The sequence below is a fragment of the Callionymus lyra genome, chromosome 1 (genome assembly GCF_982586985.1).
Source record: "Callionymus lyra chromosome 1, fCalLyr1.hap1.1, whole genome shotgun sequence".
Lineage (NCBI taxonomy): Eukaryota > Metazoa > Chordata > Actinopteri > Syngnathiformes > Callionymidae > Callionymus > Callionymus lyra.
Window position 1 is genome coordinate 46,159,729 of NC_141818.1, and position 23,946 is coordinate 46,183,674.

The following is a 23,946-nucleotide window of genomic DNA, read 5'->3' on the forward strand; positions in this document are numbered from 1 at the left end:
CTCCTGGCTTCTCTTTCTGGTTTTTTCCTCCCTTATTCATGGCAAGACTTAATGTAACCGGCGATAGAAGTGACACTTCACGTCTCTGGAGGCGCGAGGCAGAGGCACAGCAGCGGCAAACAAGCCTTGGTAAATAAAACAACACATGGAAGGAGAGGAAGAGAAGAGAGGGATGAGTCGGGGGAACCAAGGGGTAAATATGGATGGAGGCCAGAAGGTTTGAGAGTTAATTGCGTGACACACACTGACGTTGTCTCCTTCGTACCGGAGACTCAAGTCCACAGTCACCGGATCGATAACATTTTTAGCAACACCATCTTTATGTGGATCAGTGCTGTGAGTTGAATTAATGTTAATCAGGAAAAAAAAAAAAAGATTGAATAAGTGACAAGTCAAACTTTAATCGTTTTAAAATAGATTTATTCCAAAGTTGTTACTGTCATTTAAAAGTCAACTAATGTGTTGAAGTCAGTGCGTCTTAAATAGATGTGGGACTCTATTGTATCATCAGTGTCTGTTTGTAAGGTAAGGTAAGGTAAAACTTTATTGATCCCTCAGGAGGTCTCCTTTGGGAAATTGTTTAATTGTACAAAACGAACAAAAAATCTACTTCATTTATAAAAACGCAAAGTGGAACTTCCGACCGTTTTCTTGGCGGTGGCGGGCTAGGATGTTCTTTAGGTCAATGTCTCTATTAGAATATGTATATATATATATATCTATATATAGATATATATATATAGATATATATATATATCTATCTATATATATATATATAAATACATATATATATAGATAGATATATAGATATATATATAGATATATAGATATATATAGAATAAATAGTTTTAAGGGCACCAGTATGTGAATGGATACAGGATACAGTGGACCGTCCTGAACCTGCAAAACACAAAAAAAGCCAGATCAGCACAGACACTAAGAAAAGACAAGACAAGTAAACTACATTAACGAAAATACGTAAATAAAATCTCTACCAAAAGCGCCGCCGTAACGCAAACCCTCTCATTTTCTTGATATACCTCTTAGTGTCTTTCTATGTTTGTGTGTCAACAAAATGATCATGATTGTTGTATGTTGTGTTTTCACACGTTAGATTCCTTCCTGTTTTGTTTAATGTACCTGTCAGCAGGAGGCGGTTTCACTGTCAATCTGGAGCCATTTTTCTCCACTTTTGTTTGTGTGTTTATCTGTTCCATCTTCAATAAATACTCAAAGCTATGAGAAAACATTGTGATGATCTTTATTTTCAAAGCATCTGGCGTTGTAAAAAGTACTCATCAAAACATATTAAACAGAGGGTTGCACAATAGTATCTTAAGTGCCACAAATAACATGCATACCCTAAGATGGTACCTCTGTTGTAGGGATGGTCTGATGAAGCTTCATGAAACAGTGTCATGTTGTTTAGAGGTCAGTAGGTGGCGCCGTCAGTTTAAAAATGAATCAGACCAGCATTACTCTGTTGTAGGGCCGTGGACCTTGTGAAGGGTTTGTTACTCTCCGTGGTGGAGAGAGTTGATTGAGTGTTATTGAGCTTATTACTAGGAACTAATATTTTAAATCATAATACATTTTGTCAAAGAAACATCACACCTCAATAGACCATGAGAAACCCTTAGTAACATCAAACAAACAAAATCAGGGGATTTTTAATATGTATATTTATTTATAACTATTGTCCGTACGTTTTTAGGTTGATATTTTCTATTTCTCAAACAAAAAGTAATCTCAAACTTGTCTTGTTATGATCTGAGGTTCTGCTGTGACAAAAAAGCCTGTTTTCGATACTGAATGAACTTATGATCGGATCTGTTCACGATCTGGTCCGTGTTGAATATGGCTCTGAACGACACCAGCAGAGAGGAGCAAATGGAACGACCTCACCGCAGTCACGTTCTCACAGCTCAATTCAGCGAGAAGCAGGGAAGAGAAAACACACATCTCTAGTTTCATTGTATTACATCAAATTGCTTTTATCTGTGAATGAAGAGAACAGGAGGAGCCGGAGCTGGAGTGTCACATCTTCTGTGGAGAGGCGCCGAGGGAGTAAAAGAGAAGCCAGTTTGCTCCCAGTAAAGAAGATGAGAAGCAAACGATGTAGAAGTAAATCTATAGGAGATTATATGTGGTTTGTTCACTTGAACACAGAAGAGCAATTCTTTAAAAAGAAAAAAAAACAAATCAAACAAATTAAGCCTTTTCTTTCCCTTTTGCATCAGAGAATAGAGGAAGATTAAAATTAGCCTCAATTTTGTTAAATTCTGTAATTTAAAAATAAGACATCTATAGACATATATATACATAGACGCCGCATTGACTGAAGGAGGAACTTGAAAATACAATTATTCACAGAATTTTGGACCGATTTTCAAACGGTTTGGTCAGTTCAAATCGTCACACCAGTAGCTAAGATACAGGGTGCTTGGATAATAATAATAATAATAATAATAATAATAATAATAATAATAATAATAATAATAATAATAATAATAATAATAATAATAATAATAATAGAATGATTCCTTCTGATAATTTAGCTATAACTATGGCTAGACCTCGGATAGTTTCAGGTCATAGAAGCTGCCGTTTGAAATTAATGTTCTGAAAAACAAGCCACCACAAAGTTGTGGACAAATAAGAACTTCTGAAATATACTCAAATGCAATAGAACTTCAAGCAATAAACAACGTTTTCTGGAGGAGTGAGTGGCATTGTACAAAGATGGCCGCCCTGTACACACACCACTCTATTAGCTGCCGACGATGAGCAATCTATTGCCAGGTATAAAAGCGGGATCTTCTCAGACTCGGCGTCAGCACCTTGCCCTTGTTACTCTGGTAATTCCTGCTCCTGCCTGACTTTTTGGACTCTGCCTTGAACTCTCGTTGATTGTTTTCCTGACCACTTTTCAGCGCTTTTTGTTCTCTTTGGTGAGTTGGATTTACTTTTTGTTCCTCCTCTTCCCCAATGGCTCTCGCGACTTGCAGCCACGCCCGCCTGAAAAATCTCTTTTATTTACGGACTATTGTTGGACTTCTTATTGTAATTGTTGGACTTAGAGAAATGACTCTAGTTACACTGCCGCCACCTGCTGGACATACGTTGTATTTGCTCTGTGTCTTTGTATTGAATTGTATTTTTGTCACTTCAGTTGTTGTAATTATTTTGTCTTCCACATCTGTGTCACCTTAAGTATTCCCTGACAGAGGTTTCAAACGTCTCTCGGTCATTTACACGTTGATATAGTTTAAGCAGGTCCAAGAGCTTCTTTGTTTTTCTCCAAAGCTCTGAGTAAAAACTTCGTTACTCCATGGAATTATGCACCAGGTAGGCTTTGACGGTGGAAAATCCGGGGATAAGAAGAACACTTGGATCCATCTAAAACCCCGCCCGATCTCTTAGACACCTTCCCGACAGTCTCCCTTCTTGAAACATGTTGAATGGAGTACCTGGAGGGGTCTTCCAGCGTGGAGAACTTCCCTTTGACCTCAATGTTGTTCATCTTGTTCTCGAATATGCCGTAGCTCAGAGTGACCTGTCGAAATAGAACAGGTTTTTTAATACATTGGGATTGTCCTGAGCTGGTGAATCAGAATTAACGTCTATCGTCCTTTTAACAACAAAAAATATGAAAGAAGTGGTAGAATCCCATGTTTCCTTCTCACGATTCTTTCATTTAGCCCATCCACTAGGTGGCATCCTACTCTTTATGTTTAAAGACCACTAGATGGCGCTCCCTGCTCTATAATCTTTTGCTCTGAACAGATATTTCGATTAAATCTAATATTATTTTAAATTGATTGGCCAACACTGTATCACACAATTATAATCATCAGATGTTTCACGAAACTTCCACTTATTTTTCGGAGATACAATTGACTTTTAATCAATTTCTTTAAAGAGACGAAATGAGGCTCGTGCTGACATTGACGAATCGATCTGAAGTGTGTGTGTGTGTGTGTGTGTGTGTGTGTGTGTGTGTGTGTGTGTGTGTGTGTGTGTGTGTGTGTGTGTGTGTGTGTGTGTGTTCTATACCTGGCGAGGAATGTCCGACTGACGAATGAGCAGCAGGTTTTCCAGGTGCGAGTGAAACAACGGGCTGTGAACCATCGAGACGCCCAACCTTCTCTCCACTATGAACCCCACGGTGCAGTCGTCCGGGAGCCTGATCTTCGCAGACGTCTGTTCAAACCTGGAGCCCCTGAAACGAACCAATCGCATGTATAGTCGAGGAACCAACAGTTGTGTAGATATCTCAACTCTCAACTCTATCTCAACTCAATTACTTCATATCTGCTACTCGACACTGAATGTGGATGATTTTCATTTTTTTAACAAGTGCGCACTTTTGTTTGAACAAAACGTATTCAGTCGAGCAGCTGCTTTCGCTTTTCTGGGACTGAAAGTCAGAAAAATGTTCTCATTTTTGTCTTTAAAGTAGTTGGGATATAAAACTACTTTGCTTAATGGTTTCCCGAGAGCCAAGAAGTGTTATGTAGTTCATGATGAATGAGGTACTTTTTTAGAGTCACACAGTGATGGAAGTAGGCCGTCACGCAGCAAATATATGAGCAATCATGTCTTGATTAAAATAAAGTAGATCTTCTAGTTATTTTTATTTTTATTTTTTTTTTCAACCGTAATGCTGATGAAACAAACACATAACACAGCCTTGATCAATACTTTGTATCCTGTATTCACCAAAGTATGTCTTTTTTAATCAGTTTAAACATTGAATCATTTTCTTCCCAGCTCATGATGGACGTCGCTCTTGTCAACATGACAGACGTGGTTTCACATCTGATGCGTCTCTCAAGTGGTTTATGTGTAAAGAAGAAACAATTGGAAACTTCAGCCTCAATTTGCAAAAAAACAATCCTAATCCAGATCCAGTGATGAGAAGGAATATTCAACACGGAGGCTAAATCCATCTGTTTGGGACAGAAAGAGGGATGATCTTGACCGATGGGAAGTCATTGAGATAGTAGTGCTGTGTCTCAAATCACATACTTCTCTTAGTATACTAGAAGTTAGTATGCATCAGGATAGTGTACGTACTAACTAGTAACTAATTCTCCACAGATAGTATGTCTCAAATCGCATACTTCTCTTAGTATACTAGAAGTTAGTATGCATCAGGATAGTGTATGTACTAACTAGTAACTAATTCTCCACAGATAGTATGTCTCAAATCGCATACTTCTCTTAGTATACTAGAAGTTAGTATGCATCAGGATAGTGTATGTACTAACTAGTAACTAATTCTCCACAGATAGTATGTCTCAAATCGCATACTTCTCTTAGTATACTAGAAGTTAGTATGCATCAGGATAGTGTATGTACTAACTAGTAACTAATTCTCCACAGATAGTATGTCTCAAATCGCATACTTCTCTTAGTATACTAGAAGTTAGTATGCATCAGGATAGTGTACGTACTAACTAGTAACTAATTCTCCACAGATAGTATGTCTCAAATCGCATACTTCTCTTAGTATACTAGAAGTTAGTATGCATCAGGATAGTGTACGTACTAACTAGTAACTAATTCTCCACAGATAGTATGTCTCTTATCGCATACTTCTCTTAGTATACTAGAAGTTAGTATGCATCAGGATAGTGTACGTACTAACTAGTAACTAATTCTCCACAGATAGTATGTCTCAAATCACATACTTCTCTTAGTATACTAGAAGTTAGTATGCATCAGGATAGTGTATGTACTAACTAGTAACTAATTCTCCACAGATAGTATGTCTCAAATCGCATACTTCTCTTAGTATACTAGAAGTTAGTATGCATCAGGATAGTGTACGTACTAACTAGTAACTAATTCTCCACAGATAGTATGTCTCAAATCGCATACTTCTCTTAGTATACTAGAAGTTAGTATGCATCAGGATAGTGTACGTACTAACTAGTAACTAATTCTCCACAGATAGTATGTCTCTTATCGCATACTTCTCTTAGTATACTAGAAGTTAGTATGCATCAGGATAGTGTACGTACTAACTAGTAACTAATTCTCCACAGATAGTATGTCTCAAATCACATACTTCTCTTAGTATACTAGAAGTTAGTATGCATGAGGATAGTGTATGTACTAACTAGTAACTAATTCTCAACAGATAGTATGTCTCAAATCGCATACTTCTCTTAGTATACTAGAAGTTAGTATGCTTTAGGGTAGTGTACGTACTAACTAGTAACTAATTCTCCACAGATAGTATGTCTCAAATCGCATACTTCTCTTAGTATACTAGAAGTTAGTATGCATCAGGATAGTGTACGTACTAACTAGTAACTAATCCTCCACAGATAGTATGTCTCAAATCAAACTCTGCTGCTACACACTAACAGGAAATGACTCGACAGCTTCTTCTTCTACTACTATTTAACGATGATTTCAACCAGCTGTTGGAACACTATCGACACCTGCTGGCAGCACGTTTGGTTTAGATCAATAAATATTAGAAACGAAATATTAATAAATAGATATTAACGCCAGTATCGGCACCGCAGACGTGTTATCCTCCTACTGCTGAAAATGAACCTGTAAATATATATATATATATATATATATATATATATATATATATATATATATATTTATGACGTTAATTCCCTTTACAACGTCACTAAGATGGCAGCTGTTTAGGGTGGAAAGTGTCTATCAATCCATGCTCAGTTTTGTGGGCGTTTTAGTGACAATTTAGTGTGTATGGAGAACTACATTTCGCATACTAAGAATTAAGACACACATGTGCACAAAAAATACTTTGAGTAAGCAAGTATTCAAGGAAAAAATTTAATAACGTTGGAGGTGAATCACACTAGATACTCTCTTCTCGAGGTCTGTGTATCAGAATCTACTGATGGTTCCTGAACACGGTTCAGGACCAGAGGAGAGAAATCCTTCCAGACTGTTGCTCCTAAGCTTTGGAACCATCTCTGTGTTTGATGATCTACTGACTCCTTCAAGAAACATCTGTGTTTGATGATCTACTGACTCCTTCAAGAATCATCTGTGTTTGATGATCTACTGACTCCTTCAAGAAACATCTGTGTTTGATGATCTACTGACTCCTTCAAGAAACATCTGTGTTTGATGATCTACTGACTCCTTCAAGAAACATCTGTGTTTGATGATCTACTGACTCCTTCAAGAAACATCTGTGTTTGATGATCTACTGACTCCTTCAAGAAACATCTGTGTTTGATGATCTACTGACTCCTTCAAGAAACATCTGTGTTTGATGATCTACTGACTCCTTCAAGAAACATCTGTGTTTGATGATCTACTGACTCCTTCAAGAAACATCTGTGTTTGATGATCTACTGACTCCTTCAAGAAACATCTGTGTTTGATGATCTACTGACTCCTTCAAGAAACATCTGTGTTTGATGATCTACTGACTCCTTCAAGAAACATCTGTGTTTGATGATCTACTGACTCCTTCAAGAAACATCTGTGTTTGATGATCTACTGACTCCTTCAAGAAACATCTGTGTTTGATGATCTACTGACTCCTTCAAGAAACACCTGTGTTTGATGATCTACTGACTCCTTCAAGAAACATCTGTGTTTGATGATCTACTGACTCCTTCAAGAAACATCTGTGTTTGATGATCTACTGACTCCTTCAAGAAACATCTGTGTTTGATGATCTACTGACTCCTTCAAGAAACATCTGTGTTTGATGATCTACTGACTCCTTCAAGAAACATCTGTGTTTGATGATCTACTGACTCCTTCAAGAAACATCTGTGTTTGATGATCTACTGACTCCTTCAAGAAACATCTGTGTTTGATGATCTGAGTTTCTGGAACTCCTGTGTTGTTCTCAGTGTTAACTTGACCTTTTAATTATATATTTTATTGAGTATTGTTTTGATTGTTTAAGCGCTTTGTGACCCTGGTCTGGAAAAGTGTTCTCCAAATATAATTTACTTACTTACTTACTATTGTTATCATAGCTGTGCGATCTTATTTCAGTTTTACCCTTTTGTGTTGCCGAAGCTTTGAGGTGAATAATAATTATAAAGATTATTCAGTTGTTAATCGACGCCTCACAGTGAGTGAAAACATTTGTCTTAATTAATCGACTTAAACGATGCCGTTAAATCACTGAGTGTGACTCGTTTCTTTGAGTAAAGATAAGAGCGGAACTAGTTGTTTGTTATCATGTTTTATTTTAGATATTAATTAAAGCTTTTTACTGAGAAGAAGAGACAGATGGTCCGACAGTATTTACGGTGGCAGAAAGCCGAAAAGTTTTTGACAGAAAGTGATTCGAAGGCGATAAAAGTTGGCTTTATTTTGCCAGTCTTTGCTTCAGAACATCGAGCGACCGTTCACTGGTCCTTCTTCGCTTTGAGACCCGAGTCGTGTCTCGCGAGGCCAGCTGTACCTCCACCCACGGGTCGACTCGCTTACAGAAGAAAACGGATTCATTGAAATTACACCGTAACAACACGCATCTTGTTTCCAGCCGTACGGTTATTGAAGTTTTGATTTATTGTCCAATGTTCGATTCTTAATTCTTGTAAGATTGTCGGCTCTGGCAGGAACACATCGACATCTAAAACGTTTTTACTTTGTTCAAAATGCAGGACATCATGATAGATACATAAAAGGTAAACACGGCGATGAGTTATTCTTTAAAAGATACTGGTTCCAGACGGTTATGCTAAACGTTACTATGATGTATTTCTCTGTTCCTTCTCCACGTTTACTAACGATATTAATCAAAAATATTCCTCAAAAGAATCATCCATGAACGGTGGCGAATATTCGTGTCAAATATAAATTGTGACACAATCAATGACATCCATTGTCTCTCTGCTGCCTCTTGACTCTCTATTTTTACATCAGATTAGATTGGATGGACTTTGTTAATCCCTCTGGAGATCTCCTGATGGGAAATTAGGTTTCCAGTTCACAACAGACGATGGAAGGTGAAGAAGTTTCATCGAAATCAAGAACAAGAACAAAGTGCAAATATAACAAGCATAGTTCAAAGGAGAAAACCACAAAGATCTTAATAGGATTCAAAGGTTAACATGAACTACAAGAGACTTTTCTCTCACTTCCATCTTCGTCCATCTGTCAAAAAAACATTTCTCATACCAGTACTGATATCGATACCGTCACTTCCATACCGGTCCCTAACGATAATTTCTTTTACTATACAATTTTTAAAACATAAATTCTATTTTTTTTTTTTAAATGGAAAAAGAAAGTGACATTTAACAAGAAATGTTGACTTCAATTTTTCCATTAAAAGCTGTTTTTCTTGTAGAAACGATGAATAATAAATCCTTTCCGGTGCCAAAAAAACACGAAAGTTTCAAATCAAACTGATCAAAAACACTCGGGTATCAAAAGACCAATCGTGTTTCAATACCTAAAGCATTTCTGTCGTTGCCACAAAAGAAACAAAGTTCGATACAAAACTCTTAAGAAAAGTTTCACAGAATAATTATTTGTGTGTTTTTATGGAACTATGCTATTTTTTGTGTGTCTAGAGATGTTGTTTTCAATAAAAGTTAAATATATTTGTATGTTAACTGTCATTTGGGACAAACACATGTCATCAAATTTCTCTCTGTTACGGTTGTGATTGAAAAGATTTACATGAACTACTCTTTGTACGAGGAAAAGCAAAGATTGTTCCTGGCATGGCAGCGAGAATCAACTTGAGATTTAGGTTGTAAAAAAGTTATGAAATTCAACATTATTAAACAAACACATTTAGAAAATGAGCGAAATACATTTAGAAAAACATTCCAGATAGGTACAGGTTAAACCTTTGAAAATGTGTCGAGTGAAGCAGATCTGGAAGTTACCTGGCCCAGGGAGCCATCTTCTCCGCCAGCCTTCGACTCAAACAGAAACCAGCTCCTCCGGTCGCAAACCAGAACCGCACTTCCCTCTGAACGAAAATGAAACAAGCAAAGGCATGCATTCTTAAAGGTGCATCAAACTCCATAGTCAATAAAAACAATGATAAGGTGGGCATTTTATAATGGTGAAGTTTTGTTTTCAAAAGGCCTTATCTGTAGTTTTGAAATATAGTGTTTCTGGCTCCCCCTAGCGTCGGAATAGCGTACTTGGCGTACGTAGTTTGTAGGTTCCTCAGACATTCAGACTCTACTGGGCGGTTCCAAGGGAAAGTAAAGCGGTGAAGACATTGAAATAAGCTCTGGACAGCTCTCCTGAGTCATGCTGCTAAATTTAACCAATCATTACAGAAAAATAAACTTTAAGAAACATCTTAAGAGGTTTTTATTTGTTCAGGCGTTTCCTTTATTTTCTATATCTCCTGTTGTGTTATCAGTTTTATCTTAATCTTTAAAGTATATACTTTATTGAATATTGTTTTGATTGTTTAAGCGCTTTGTGACCCTGGTCTGGAAAAGCGCTATATAAATAAAAATTACTTACTTACTTAAATGTTACATATTGTCGCTTTATTACTAAGATTTTTGTACAAACCAAATTAATTTGTCCCAAATTTGTATTTGTAGTAAATTAACTAATAATAACACAATACAGTCTTTCCAAAATTAAAAAAGAAAACTGTATTAATCACAATTTCTTAAATATTTAGAAATAATCTCCTTTAATTCCTTCTCTTCCTCTCCCGACTCTCTTTATTCTCATCCATTTCCTTTTCCATTTCTAGTGAGTCTCACTTTCTACCCACTTTCCTCCTCAGGCTTTGGAACGGTGACGGGAAATCGAAGGAGATCGGCAGCGAGTTGCCGCAGTAGAGGAAAGTGTCTAATGGATATTTAGTTTTACTCTGTCATTCCGGCCGGAGCCGCCGGCTAAGAAATAGAATGAAGTGAACGACGAGTGTCTGATGGAAGAGTGAGGCGAGGGGTGTTTCCGCGGAGAAGAGCGAGATGGACGAGGAGATTGAAAAGTGATGGCCAAACACAGACGGAACTGAAATTTAAAGTTTTCGAGAGGCTCCCTTTAATCCACTTCTGTGGGGTTCACTTTGAGTCATGAAGATCTTCAGCTGCTCGTCTGTTGCCGGGTCACACTGGCAGCTTCTTCTCTCTCTGGATGAGTTTTATTTGTTGTTGACTAACATGGGTTTTGTCAGAAAAATGTTGCTTTACAATATATATTTGGATATAAAAAAAGCAATGTCTATGCATCTGCAATGGAGTCATATTTTTTAAATGAGCGAACAAACACCTGTTCTTAGTTTTCTAATAGTAGTTTTAGTGGAGTAATTAGTTACTAATAAGTAACTTGTGGAGTCCCTCAAGGTTCTGTTCTGGGTCCTTTACTGTTTTTGCTGTACTTGATTCCCCTCTGTAAAATCAAGTTTCTTTCAGGATCAACTTAAAAATTCTGGTTCTTACTTTCAGATCTATTCATGGTCAGACCTTCCATCAGTGATCTGATCCAGACTTACACCCCAGCTCGGGCTCTGAGGTCTGTGGATCAGAATCTACTGATGGTTCCTGAACACACTTCAGGGCTAGAGGAGAGAAATCCTTCCTCTCTCTTTGCGCTTGATGGATCTACTGACTCCTTTAAGAAACATCTTAAGACGGTTTTATTTGTTCAGGCTTTTCCTTGATTTTCTGGAACTCCTGTTGTGGTATCAGTTTTATCTTGATCTTTAAAGTATATACTTTATTGAATATTGTTTTGATTGTTTAAGCGCTTTGTGACCCTGGTCTAGAAAAGCGCTATACAAATAAAAATAACTTACTTACTTACTTACTTAGAGATGGGTTGATGAAGCCTCACGAAGCTCTTTGCTCTATAATCGATTAAACGGCTGTTAAAACCTCGTTTTATTTTTATTTTGACGCCACCTACAGTATGTAGCTTCATGAAGCCACATTAGTTGCAGTAGTTTTGTCATACGACTCGCTGCGAATGGAGTTTCTGAGCACAGTAATAGTACTTCTAAAACAATAAAAAACAAAAGCAACCACAATAGGTCAGTCTGGAGAAGGTAATTTCCAAAAGAAAGAAATCCCACAAGTGTTGAGAAGGTTCATGTATTTCTACTTTAAATAATTTATAAGGCAAAATAAACTTTATAATTCTCTGTTATTGTCTATAAGATGTTTTATGCACTTACACCAAGGTGACCTTGTAACCTCCAATATCTGACAAAAAAAGACAAAAAGCACAATCAATCTCCTTAAACCAGAACACTGCACTATTCTCTCTCAGCATTGTTGTACGATAGTTCATGAACGTGTCACTCCTGAAGTCATTCTACGACTCAGTAGTGGCCTCTGCCATCTTCAATGGTGTGGTCTGCTGGGGGAGCAGCATGACAGCAAAGGATAGGGCTAAACTGGACAGCCTTATTAAGAAGGCCTGTTACGTCCTAGGGCGCCCCCTGGATCCTGTGGAGGAAGTGTCTGGGAGGAGGATACAGAGCAAGCTGGCCTCCATGAGGAAGAACTTATCTCACCCTCTCCAGCACCACACTGAGGGCATTGAGGAGCTCCATCAGGGATAGGATGCTCCATCCCAGGTGTGTGAGGGAGAGGTACCGCAGGTCCTTCCTCCCTGCTGCCATCAGACTCCACAACAAGAACACACCAAGATAATTATTTAACTGCAACTTTCTTGTTATTTTTGTAAATATGATTGTGTATATAATATAGTGCAGATTTATTTTCTATTCTATTTAGATTTTTTCTTTTCTTTTTAATATTTTATTTCTGGGTGTTTTATTTTTTGGCATATTGCTGTTGTTAAACCGAATTTCCCCTCGCGGGACAATAAAGGATTCTGATACTGATTCATGTGTTGGAACCTAAACTGAACCTCTTGTTTTTTGGCTGATGAACGCATCTCTGGACGCGTTCATCTATGTGTCTGAAAGTCTCGGAGGGAGTGAGACGTTCACAGGCATAAACCCGCTAAAACACACTGTAAACAAAGCCTTAATGTATGGCAGGATAACACCTAATCTGGCAACACCGGCCACCAGTGACGCACGTCACTTATAGGTCATCAAAACAAAGAGCAGCAGTTGAAGCTGCAGCAGCAGGAAGTCGACAAAGTATCAATAATTCGTTCTAGCGCCTGGTTTTCACGAGGTACAGGAGAGCAATAACAATCGGGTGTTTTTGATTTACGTATTATTTGTTTACTCTATTTTTATGTAATAACAGTTTGCTGTTATTAATAATCTCATTGGTTTTGTTTAATTGTCTGGAGTTTTTTTCTTATGGACCTACATGTTCGGAACTAAATCATTCATTCTATAATCATTTAAATTAGTTTCATGACAAGGTCGACGAGGATTTAGAACATTTTTAATTAATTTGCAGACTTGCCCGCCCGACTTTAAAAAATCTGTACGTCAGGACCATGAATGCATCACTGCTGCTGTGACTGAATAGACAGAAATCTATTGCCTCGATGTAAACCTGGTTCTTTAGCGTTCAAAATGAGACGATCAGATCATGGACTCTTTATTTGTGTCATTTTTACATGATGATAAAATCTGACGCATATTTTTTATTGTTAAAACAATTATAATAATAATTATAATAATTGCTGACTTTGGTTGTGTATCTGCAATGATTTAGAAAAAAGAAACTTGTAGCAACATATAGAAAAAAGGAAATGGTGAACTTTGTTTATTTAAAAAATTGTAAACCTTTCTATAAACTCTGTCATCCTCTGAACGCTGTCATCAGTGAACAGAGAAGCAGATGGAGCACGAATGCTCCTCCCATGATGCAACACTTCAGGTGCTTTGTCTCAAATCGCATACTTCTCTTAGTATACTAGAAGTTAGTATGCATCAGTTTAGTGTATATACTACCTAGTACGCAAATTCTCCACAGATAGTATTTCTCAAATCAAACTCTGCTGCTACACACTAACAGGAAATGACACGACAGCTTTTTCTTCCACTACTATTTAACGATGGTTGCAACCAGCTGTTGGAACGCTGGCGACACCTGCTGGCAGCACGTTTTGCAAGTTTGGAAGAAGAAATAAAGAAAAAATATGAGATATTTACGCTGGTATCGGCAGCGAAGACGTGTCATCCTCCTACTGCTGCTGAAAATGCACCTTTAAGTATATGAATATATATATGCATATATATATATATGCATATATATATATGCATATATATATATGACGTAACTTCCGTTTACAACGTCACTAAGATGGAGCCATTTAGGGTACATAGTGTCCATCGAACCATACTCAGTTTTGTGGGCAATTTAGTGTGCATGGCGCACTAAATTTCGCATACTAAGAATTGAGACGCACTTACGCACTAAAAATACTAACTTTGAGTACGCAAGTATGCGTTTTGAGACACAGCAAGGGACTCATTCATTCCTCGTACTATTAGACCAGGGGTTGGCAAACCGGTCCTCAAAGGGCCGGGGGTGATGCAGGTTTTTGTTTTTAACTGATCGAGCCTCGGAACGACGACAGTATCAAGTCACAAACGCACTGTATTCATTACATCACATCTGGTTTGCATTATATCTTGATCATCCAAGTTTTCTCCACCAGGTGTTTGTATTAACTGAGAGAAATACAAAATAATGTGGTACATAATATTCCTGAAATGATGTGTTTTTTTTTCCCCTGAAGCTCTCGCGTCACCAGATCATTGAGTCAAACCGTGTTCGGTTTCTCGTCGACCAAACACAAATGCATCGAAGTCCAGAGAGCGTCCTCTGAAGTGTTGGATAATCAACCTTGTGTGTGTTTTACTAGCGATCGATATCACAACAAGGCAGTTATCACGTATTGATTCACTTGAACCTGGAAAATCTTTCCCATGCCGGTGAGAAACACAGAGTACGCTCCACTAACATCCGCCTATACGCTCCATCATCTCACCTCCGCTATTGTGGAGCAGAATGATGGAGACTGAGAGGCTGTTGACAACTTCCCATGAATATCAATTGCATGTCAACTATTTCGATCTATACTCATCGATTTAAAGCCTTTAGAAACCTAGTATAATTTATTATTAACATGTATCTTTCATGGCTGCATGTTATGAAGCGATGGTCTGATGAAAATGCTTCACTAATATTAAAAATGTGGCTAATTTTAGGAAGATATTTACAGTAGAGGAACATTTTAAGGTACTTATAGTAAGTAAGTAAGTAATTTATATTTATAGAGCACTTTTCCAGACCAGGGTCATAAAGCGCTTAAACAATCAAAACAATACTCAATAAAGTATATACTTTAAAGGTCAAGATAAAACTGATAACAACACAGGAGTTCCAGAAAATCAAGGAAAAGCCTGAACAAATAAAAACGTCTTAAGACGTTTCCTCCGCTGTGTGTTTAGAAACCAGTTTGTGCACAAGAACTACGGAACGTCGGATATGTACAGCGCATCCTGGATGTAGCTGCAGATTTTCCGTAACTTTCCTAAACCGTGTGCCTGGAGACCATCGTGGATCAGATCTGGTCCACTTCGTGTTTGTGCTTGTTTTGCGCTTTGACATGTCTGCTGGACATTTCATAGACAGATGTTTGATGCTTTTAGGTCATGTCCATTCCACTTAATTTACCAGAGGTAAGTTACAGTTATTTGTAAAGGCCTGAAAGAAACTAGTTTTAAAGATCAGGGAAATGTGAGTTCTTCTACTAGAGCAGCTCAGAATTCTCGCTGCAGAGTTTTGTATTAAATAAACATGAGCTTTAAGCTAAAGACTGTGAATTCTTATGTACAATGTTTATTTATTTATTTTCACACATTTCCAATAATTCATTAAAACCATTTTTGTCATTATGGGGTGTTGTGTGTACAATATTTTTGGGGGGGGAATTGATTTAAACTAATTTGGAACAAGGCTTTAACATGAATAAATGTAGATAAGGTGAATTACTGAGAATACTGTGTCGTATACACTCCTCCAAGCCTCTGTATCTTTAGATCTGAGGTTGTATTAAAGTGTTCAAAGATTATGGAGCAGAAAATGCCATCTAGTGAAATTGAGGCCTAAAGCTTTTTACATAATCCAATACTTCATTAAAAGTAGAGAAAAGTGCTTTTAATTTCATTGATCTTATATGAGCTCAAGTGCCATCGCATTGGTTGTGAAAGGTGAAGGTGTGTTGACTTCCATGGCATTCATGTTATTCTGTTCTTTATGATGAGTAGGGTAAAGTTGGGGAGCGCAAGTTGGGTAGAACAGGGTACAGTAGGGTAGACCAGGGTACAGTAGGGTAGACCAGGGTACAGTAGGGTAGAGAAGGGTACAGTAGGGTAGAGCAGGGTACAGTAGGGTAGACCAGGGTACAGTAGGGTAGAGAAGGGTACAGTAGGGTAGACCAGGGTACAGTAGGGTAGAGAAGGGTACAGTAGGGTAGACCAGGGTACAGTAGGGTAGAGAAGGGTACAGTAGGGTAGAGCAGGGTACAGTAGGGTAGACCAGGGTACAGTAGGGTAGAGAAGGGTACAGTAGGGTAGACCAGGGTACAGTAGGGTAGAGAAGGGTACAGTAGGGTAGACCAGGGTACAGTAGGGTAGAGCAGGGTACAGTAGGGTAGCAGGGTACAGTAGGGTAGAGCAGGGTAGGGTACAGTGGAGTAGGGTAGGGTATTCTAGGGTAGGGTATGGTAGTTTAAGGTAGGGTTAGAGTTAGGTAGGGAAGTGTAGGGTAGGGTTTGGTAGGTTCGAGTAGGGTAAGGTAGAGCAGGGCACTGTAAGATAGGGTTGGGATGGATAGGGAAAAGTAGGGTTGGGTAAAGCCGGGTAGTGTAGGTTAAAGTAGAGTAGAGGTAGGGGAGTGTACGGTAGGGTACAGTAGGGTAGGTAGGCTAGGCTACTGTAAGATAGGCGAGAGGTAGGGGAGGGTACGGTAGGGTAGATTGAGTATAGCAGGGTAGGTAGGGTAGATTATGGTAGCGTACTGTAAAATAGGGCTGGGTTGGGTGGGTTAGGGTATAATGGGGCAGTGTAGGGTAGAGTTAGGTACAGCAGGATAGGTCAGGGTAATGTAGGTTTAGGATAGGGTAAAAGGTGTGTTCAGATCGGGGTCAAGTACCGTTCTGTTGTCCTCCAGCAGCTCGTGAGCCGTGATGGGCTTGTCCAGACTCGGTCTCCCCACATAGACGTCTCCGTTCTGAGGGAAGGCAGAGAGCAGCGACAGCAGAGTCTGCGGGACGACGTAGTTGTCGTCGTCCACGTGGCAGAACCACCTGAGGACGTCAAAACAACTGGTTCTAAAAACCTCCACCGAGAGATCCGGACGCGATCCCGGTCACGTCTCACCTCTTGTCCGAGGCCATGAAGCCGTCGTACTCCGCCGACATCTTGCAGGACAGAGCCTGCTGGCTGTGGTCCGACTCGCACCCGGTGAGCACCAGGTTGAAGCCTGGAGTCCAGAGATGCAGTAAGAACTTCCGCAGGAAATATTAAAAATGTGGTGTAAAATACTACCTGCAGAGCTCAAGTCTTCATCCCACGTGTCTGTGAAAATGAATGTCTAGAGGGAGAACAAGAAGAAGCCGAGTGTATTATCTTGGTTGAGACGAAAACGATTGCTCACGAGAGGAGAAGGAAGATAAAAACACAAATGTTAACTGAATTCATCAGATACATTAAATCCCATTTAAAGTCAAGCTGTGTGTTTAAAGGGAAACATGCGGTGGAATCGATTCGTTTTACAGACACGAACACACATTATTCACCGGACCAACACTGACATCCAGTGGCCACGTACCGACACTACATTATCTAGAAACGAATGATTTGAAAAATATATTTTTACGTGGATATTTTTGGGGGGAATTTAGTTTACAGCTAATTTATCAAATTAAGATCTTAGAATGTCATAATGGCCAATAACTTATTGTACCAGCAAAAGTAGGTACGATATTTAACAATTTATCGGAATATAGTTTTAAACTATCTTTGAACTTTGAGACGGTTACGAAAAATGAAACTAGAAAATATAAAGGGCAAAAAAAAGAATGAATATTTTTCAGTAGTACAAATGTTGATGTGTTTATAATTATTCTTTTTACTTTGGAAAATGCAACATTTTGAATTTTGTAATTAATAGAATATGGCCTTTTTGATGAAAAATGATGATTATTGTTTATATTAACTAAAACGTAAGCTTTTATTTGAGTTTGAAACAACTTATGTAAAAAAGATAATGTTACCTTATTCTGGTCATTGTTTTATTGAGTAGTTTTGTTCTATTTAAAAACGTATAAAATTCAATGTGTATCACAAAATGTTTGCTAAATACAAATCAATAAATGTTGCTCTTCTGACCTAAACTTTACGTCGCTTCTCCTTCTACAAATTTTTATCCGATCGAAACCATTCAAACTTTTATCAATTCGTCTCGTTCCCGAAACCTGGTCTATGTTCTTTTATCTCTTCAAGTCTTTCTTCATTTCCTCTTTTTCTACACTTTTTTCCCCCCATTTACTTGAATGAGAAAACTCTTCAACTCATGTTTCAACTCCTTCCACTTTGACCTTCAAGTACATTCATGTACTCGCACCCCACTCTTTTACTTCTACTACTAATTCTACTACTACTTTTTCAATTTCTACTACTACTTCTTCTACTTCTACTACTAATTATTCTACTACTACTACTCCTTGTACTACTACTCCTTCTACTTCTTCTACTACTTATTAAACACCTACTTATTCTTCTATTACTAATTCTACTTCTACATTTTCTACTTCTACAACTAATTATTCTACTACTGCTACTACTACTTATTCTTATTCTACTACTACTCCTTCTTTTTCTACTATTACTTCTATTTCTACAACTAATTATTCTACTACTGCTACTACTATTTATTCTTATTCTACAACTACTCCTTCTACTGCTACTATTACTTCTTCTACTTCTACAACTAATTATTCTACTTCTACTACTTCTACTACTACTCCTTCTACTTCCACTATTACTTCTTCTACTTCTACAACGGATTATTCTACTACTACTACTAATACTACATATTCTACTACTACTACTACTACTTCTACTTCTACTATTACTTCTTCTACTTCTACAACTAATTATTCTACTACTACTACTAATACTACATATTCTACTACTACTACTACTACCTCTACTTCTACTATTACTTCTTCTACTTCTACAACTAATTATTCTACTACTACTACTAATACTACATATTCTACTACTACTACTACTACTTCTACTTCTACTATTACTTCTTCTACTTCTACAACTAATTATTCCACTACTACTACTAATACTACATATTCTACTACTACTCCTTCTACTTCTACTATTACTTCTTCTACTTTTACAACTAATTATTCTACTACTACTACTAATACTACATATTCTACTACTACTCCTTCTACTTCCACTATTACTTCTTCTACTTCTACAACGGATTATTCTACTACTACTACTAATACTACATATTCTACTACTACTACTACTACTTCTACTTCTACTATTACTTCTTCTACTTCTACAACTAATTATTCTACTACTACTACTAATACTACATATTCTACTACTACTACTACTACTTCTACTTCTACTATTACTTCTTCTACTTCTACAACTAATTATTCTACTACTACTACTAATACTACATATTCTACTACTACTACTACTACTTCTACTTCTACTATTACTTCTTCTACTTCTACAACTAATTATTCCACTACTACTACTAATACTACATATTCTACTACTACTCCTTCTACTTCTACTATTACTTCTTCTACTTTTACAACTAATTATTCTACTACTACTACTAATACTACATATTCTACTACTACTCCTTCTACTTCTACTATTACTTCTTCTACTTTTACAACTAATTATTCTGCTACTACTACTAATACTACATATTCTACTACTACTACTACTACTCCTTCTACTACCAATTGTAGTAACTTTTTTCTTCTTCTTAACCATTTTAACTTTATTTCAACATTTTTACATTCTTTCAGTCTTTCTTCTTTACGCATCATTTCAACTGTTTCCAGACATGTTTACTTTGAAAACTTAATTCAATACTTTCAAACCTTTCAAGTTGTACAGATTCCTCATTCGCACTGCATTTTCTTAGGGAAATGCAAATGTTCTAGTTCTTCTTCATTTCCTTCACTGTACAGTAGATTATTTGAGATTCTAAATTAAAAGGAAAATAAAAAAAACATTGTAATATTGCAATGTGTGATATTGTTTATCAGCTTTTCAGGATTTGTGCCTTTTCATTTCTTTTGATTTTTTGTTTTTCTTCGCTCCTGGACTTTAATATATAATATTTTACTTTCATAATTATTTCTAATAACGTTTCCTCTGCAACTTAAGTTATATTTAAGAAAACAAACTTTCTTTACTTCCTTCTTTTCGTCTGTCGAAACTTAAGTAATGAAGTAAGATCTGGACGTGTGCGGCAATCTTCACTTCCTGTTCGCTGTTTCCGTTCGAGTACTGAGTCTGGTGGCAGCTTCCGCTGGAAACAAATAAAAAAAAACCTGCCTGAACTCACTCCATTGCTCATCCCGACAACTCTTGTCGTCCTCAGAGGCTCGACGGTCCATTCGTTTCAGAGAAAGATTTGTTGTCGGTAGAAAAATAACAAACTCTTATTTGAACTCGTCTTTCACTTCCCTTCTAAAGTGTGCTGGTCATGGAGAGAAAAGACAAACTTCCTCTTTATAAATGCAACAATAGTTCACTTTGTTTTCCCCTTTTAATGTATAAATATGTTTTTAGGGTTTTAAGTCCCAGGGTTTATTTTAAGTTTTTCACAAATAATACAACAGAAATGACTGAAACTATGCTTAGAATTGTTAACGTTAAATTACATTTAGTTGATGGAGCTTCACGGGGCAGTGTTTTCACTGATATTATATTTGTTTTTTATTAGATGTATTTAAGTTTACCATTAATGAACACTATATTTTACAAATACTCGAGGTGTCAGGGTTCAAGGGGCCAAAGATGCTAATCACATTCTAAGTCGAGGGCCAAACTACATACAAGTTTTCAATACTTAATCAAGCATATATATACTGTATCTGTGTATTAGCTTTTATTGACCACTAGCATCTTTATATACATTCATCTGACGGAAATGTTCCCACTCGAGGGCCGAATATGACGACTTGGCGGCCCAGATATCGCCCCCGGGCCTTAATCGCCTGCAGTTGATACAAAACTCTGCAGCTATAATTCTGAGCCGCTCTGGTAGAAGAACTCACATTTCTCCGATCCTTAAATCTCTTCACTGGCTGCCAGTTTCTTTCAGGATCAACTTTAAAATTCTGGTTCTTACTTTCAGATCTATTCATGGTCAGACCTTACATCAGTGATCTGATCCAGACTTACACCCCAGCTCGGGCTCTGAGGTCTGTGGATCAGAATCTACTGATGGTTCCTGAACACGGTTCAGGACCAGAGGAGAGAAATCCTTCCAGACTGTTGCTCCTAAGCTTTGGAACCATCTCTGTGTTTGATGATCTACTGACTCCTTCAAGAAACATCTGTGTTTGATGATCTACTGACTCCTTCAAGAAACATCTGTGTTTGATGATCTACTGACTCCTTCAAGAAACATCTGTGTTTGATGATCTACTGACTCCTTCAAGAAACATCTGTGTTTGATGATCTACTGACTCCTTCAATAAACATCTGTGTTTGATGATCTACTGACTCCTTCAAGAAACATCTCTGTGTTTGATGATCTACTGACTCCTTCAAGAAACATCTGTGTTTGATGATCTACTGACTCCTTCAAGAAACATCTGTATTTGATGATCTACTGACTCCTTCAAGAAACATCTGTGTTTGATGATCTACTGACTCCTTCAAGAAACATCTGTGTTTGATGATCTACTGACTCCTTCAAGAAACATCTGTGTTTGATGATCTACTGACTCCTTCAAGAAACATCTGTGTTTGATGATCTACTGACTCCTTCAAGAAACATCTGTGTTTGATGATCTACTGACTCCTTCAAGAAACATCTGTGTTTGATGATCTACTGACTCCTTCAAGAAACATCTGTGTTTGATGATCTACTGACTCCTTCAAGAAACATCTGTGTTTGATGATCTACTGACTCCTTCAAGAAACATCTGTGTTTGATGATCTACTGACTCCTTCAAGAAACATCTGTGTTTGATGATCTACTGACTCCTTCAAGAAACATCTGTGTTTGATGATCTACTGACTCCTTCAAGAAACATCTGTGTTTGATGATCTACTGACTCCTTCAAGAAACATCTGTGTTTGATGATCTACTGACTCCTTCAAGAAACATCTGTGTTTGATGATCTACTGACTCCTTCAAGAAACATCTCAAGACATTTTATTTGTTCAGGCTTTTCCTTGATTTTCTGGATCTCCTGTTGTGTTATCAGTTTTATCTTGACCTTTAAAGTATATACTTTATTGAATATTGTTTTGATTGTTTAAGCGCTTTGTGACCCTGGTCTGGAAAAACGCTCTATAAATAAAAATGACTAACTTACTCACTTAAGTTTGATAGTCATTATCGACTGTTATAGACCAAGTAATATTTATACTTTTGTTATTAATATTTTCTCTCTGATAAAGTTAAAGTTTTGTTTCTTACATTTGGTGTGAAAAAGTCATCCCTCTCTCTATCCCTTTATTTGTAAAACCGTGTGTATTTGTAGTAGTTTGTGTACATGTATTGTCTGCGGATCACAACACAAACCTTGTCCAGAGACTTACGTGCGTCTTGGTGATGGAGACCCACGTGTCCAGGACCAGAGTCAGGCGCGTCTGGTGGAACTTCCCAGTGGTTTTCACGGCAATAAAAATGTCCTCCAGCTTCAGCTCCTCCGACGAGGCAGAAGTTGCGTGTCCGGGGTTTTTTCTTCTCCATCCGTCGCTTCTGGTTCGGCTCGGTACCGAACCTCGCATCTCAAGTCTGGACAGAAGTTTGGTTTGAAGCTTCAGATCCACCAGAAGAATCATCAAGAAAGCAAAAATCGACAGAACCAATGTCCGGGGAATCCATCTCTTGAACATGACAGGTGGAAATATTTATATATTTATATTAAACATCTCTAAAAAGTGATTTTTTTTTTCTTTAGCCTTTACACGAAAGAAGACATGTCTTAGTATCGAAGTCGTTTCCACTAGAAGTTAACAAATTCAGCAGCACGGTTTGGTTAAATTATTTGACTTCCTGACTTTGATTTCAAAATAAAATGCAAATCGCATACTTCCGGTTTTCACCTACTGTTTTTAGACGAACTCTGGATATACTTGACGACGTCCCCCAGACGAACTTTGATACATGTGAAATATTTATACATAAAATCCAAATTATCTATTTTTTTTATTTCATCGCAGACATATATACCTTAAAAAAAATGCGTATTTTTGTGGACATTTCTAATATAAATAGAAAAAGGTTGGACATAAATACATATAATAAGTGCGTTTTTAAATAAAAAAAATAATAATATCAATACAAAAAACATAATCATAGTAACATAATAAGGAAACAATAATAAATAATTATACACAGTATGCCAATACAAGCCGTGGTGCAAAAAACACAACAATACAAATATAACAATAAGTAGTAAAGTGCAAACGGATAGTGGAAATAGTTATTAAAATTAATTACAAGTTATATAGAAAAATAAACTTCATATTATTTTGTATTTAACACAGGAAATTCCTGTAATTGATGTACTTCACACAAGGCTGTTTGTGGTGTTGCAAAAAAAAATGGGGATAAAGTACTATATCAATAGTGATGTGCGGATGAAGCTTTGTGAAGCAGTGTCATGTTGTTTAGAGGTCAATAGGTGGCGCCATCAGTTTAAAAAATAATGTTTCATTAGAACAGTTGTTCAAAACAAAGGAAAATAGTGCAGAGGCCGCCATCTAGTGGACTCTTCCAATCGACAGGAAATATGAGTATA

The 23,946-nt window shown here is 37.3% G+C and overlaps 1 protein-coding gene across 2 annotated transcripts; it reads right to left on the reverse strand.

Annotated features, from left to right (window-relative positions):
* Positions 1-397: 397 nt before the first annotated feature.
* mfng (MFNG O-fucosylpeptide 3-beta-N-acetylglucosaminyltransferase) lies at positions 398-23,160 on the reverse strand. 2 transcript variants are annotated; one of them, XM_087810291.1, is made up of 9 exons: positions 23,009-23,160; positions 22,739-22,937; positions 17,453-17,498; positions 17,285-17,387; positions 17,058-17,211; positions 9,870-9,955; positions 4,057-4,222; positions 3,471-3,556; positions 398-900 (listed from the first exon to the last, which is right to left on the reverse strand). In XM_087810291.1, the coding sequence occupies exons 2-9, from the start codon at positions 22,928-22,930 to the stop codon at positions 849-851; spliced, it is 885 nt and encodes a 294-aa protein (XP_087666417.1). In that variant the 5' UTR covers positions 22,931-22,937; positions 23,009-23,160; the 3' UTR covers positions 398-848. The 2 variants fall into 2 exon arrangements, with proteins under 2 accessions (XP_087666417.1, XP_087666409.1); XM_087810283.1 differs by having other exon boundaries at positions 22,739-23,160.
* Between the last annotated feature and the right edge of the window lie 786 nt (positions 23,161-23,946).

Excerpts from the sequence above, each read along its gene's own strand:
- mfng (XM_087810283.1), bottom strand. The coding sequence starts at position 23,038 with ATGTTCAAGAGATGGATTCCCCGGACATTGGTTCTGTCGATTTTTGCT. Across the intron at positions 17,388-17,452 it reads TGAAGACTTGAGCTCTGCAG|GCTTCAACCTGGTGCTCACC; the intron begins GTAGTATTTTAC and ends TCTGGACTCCAG. Across the intron at positions 4,223-9,869 it reads AAGATGGCTCCCTGGGCCAG|GGGCTCCAGGTTTGAACAGA; the intron begins GTAACTTCCAGA and ends GGTTCGTTTCAG.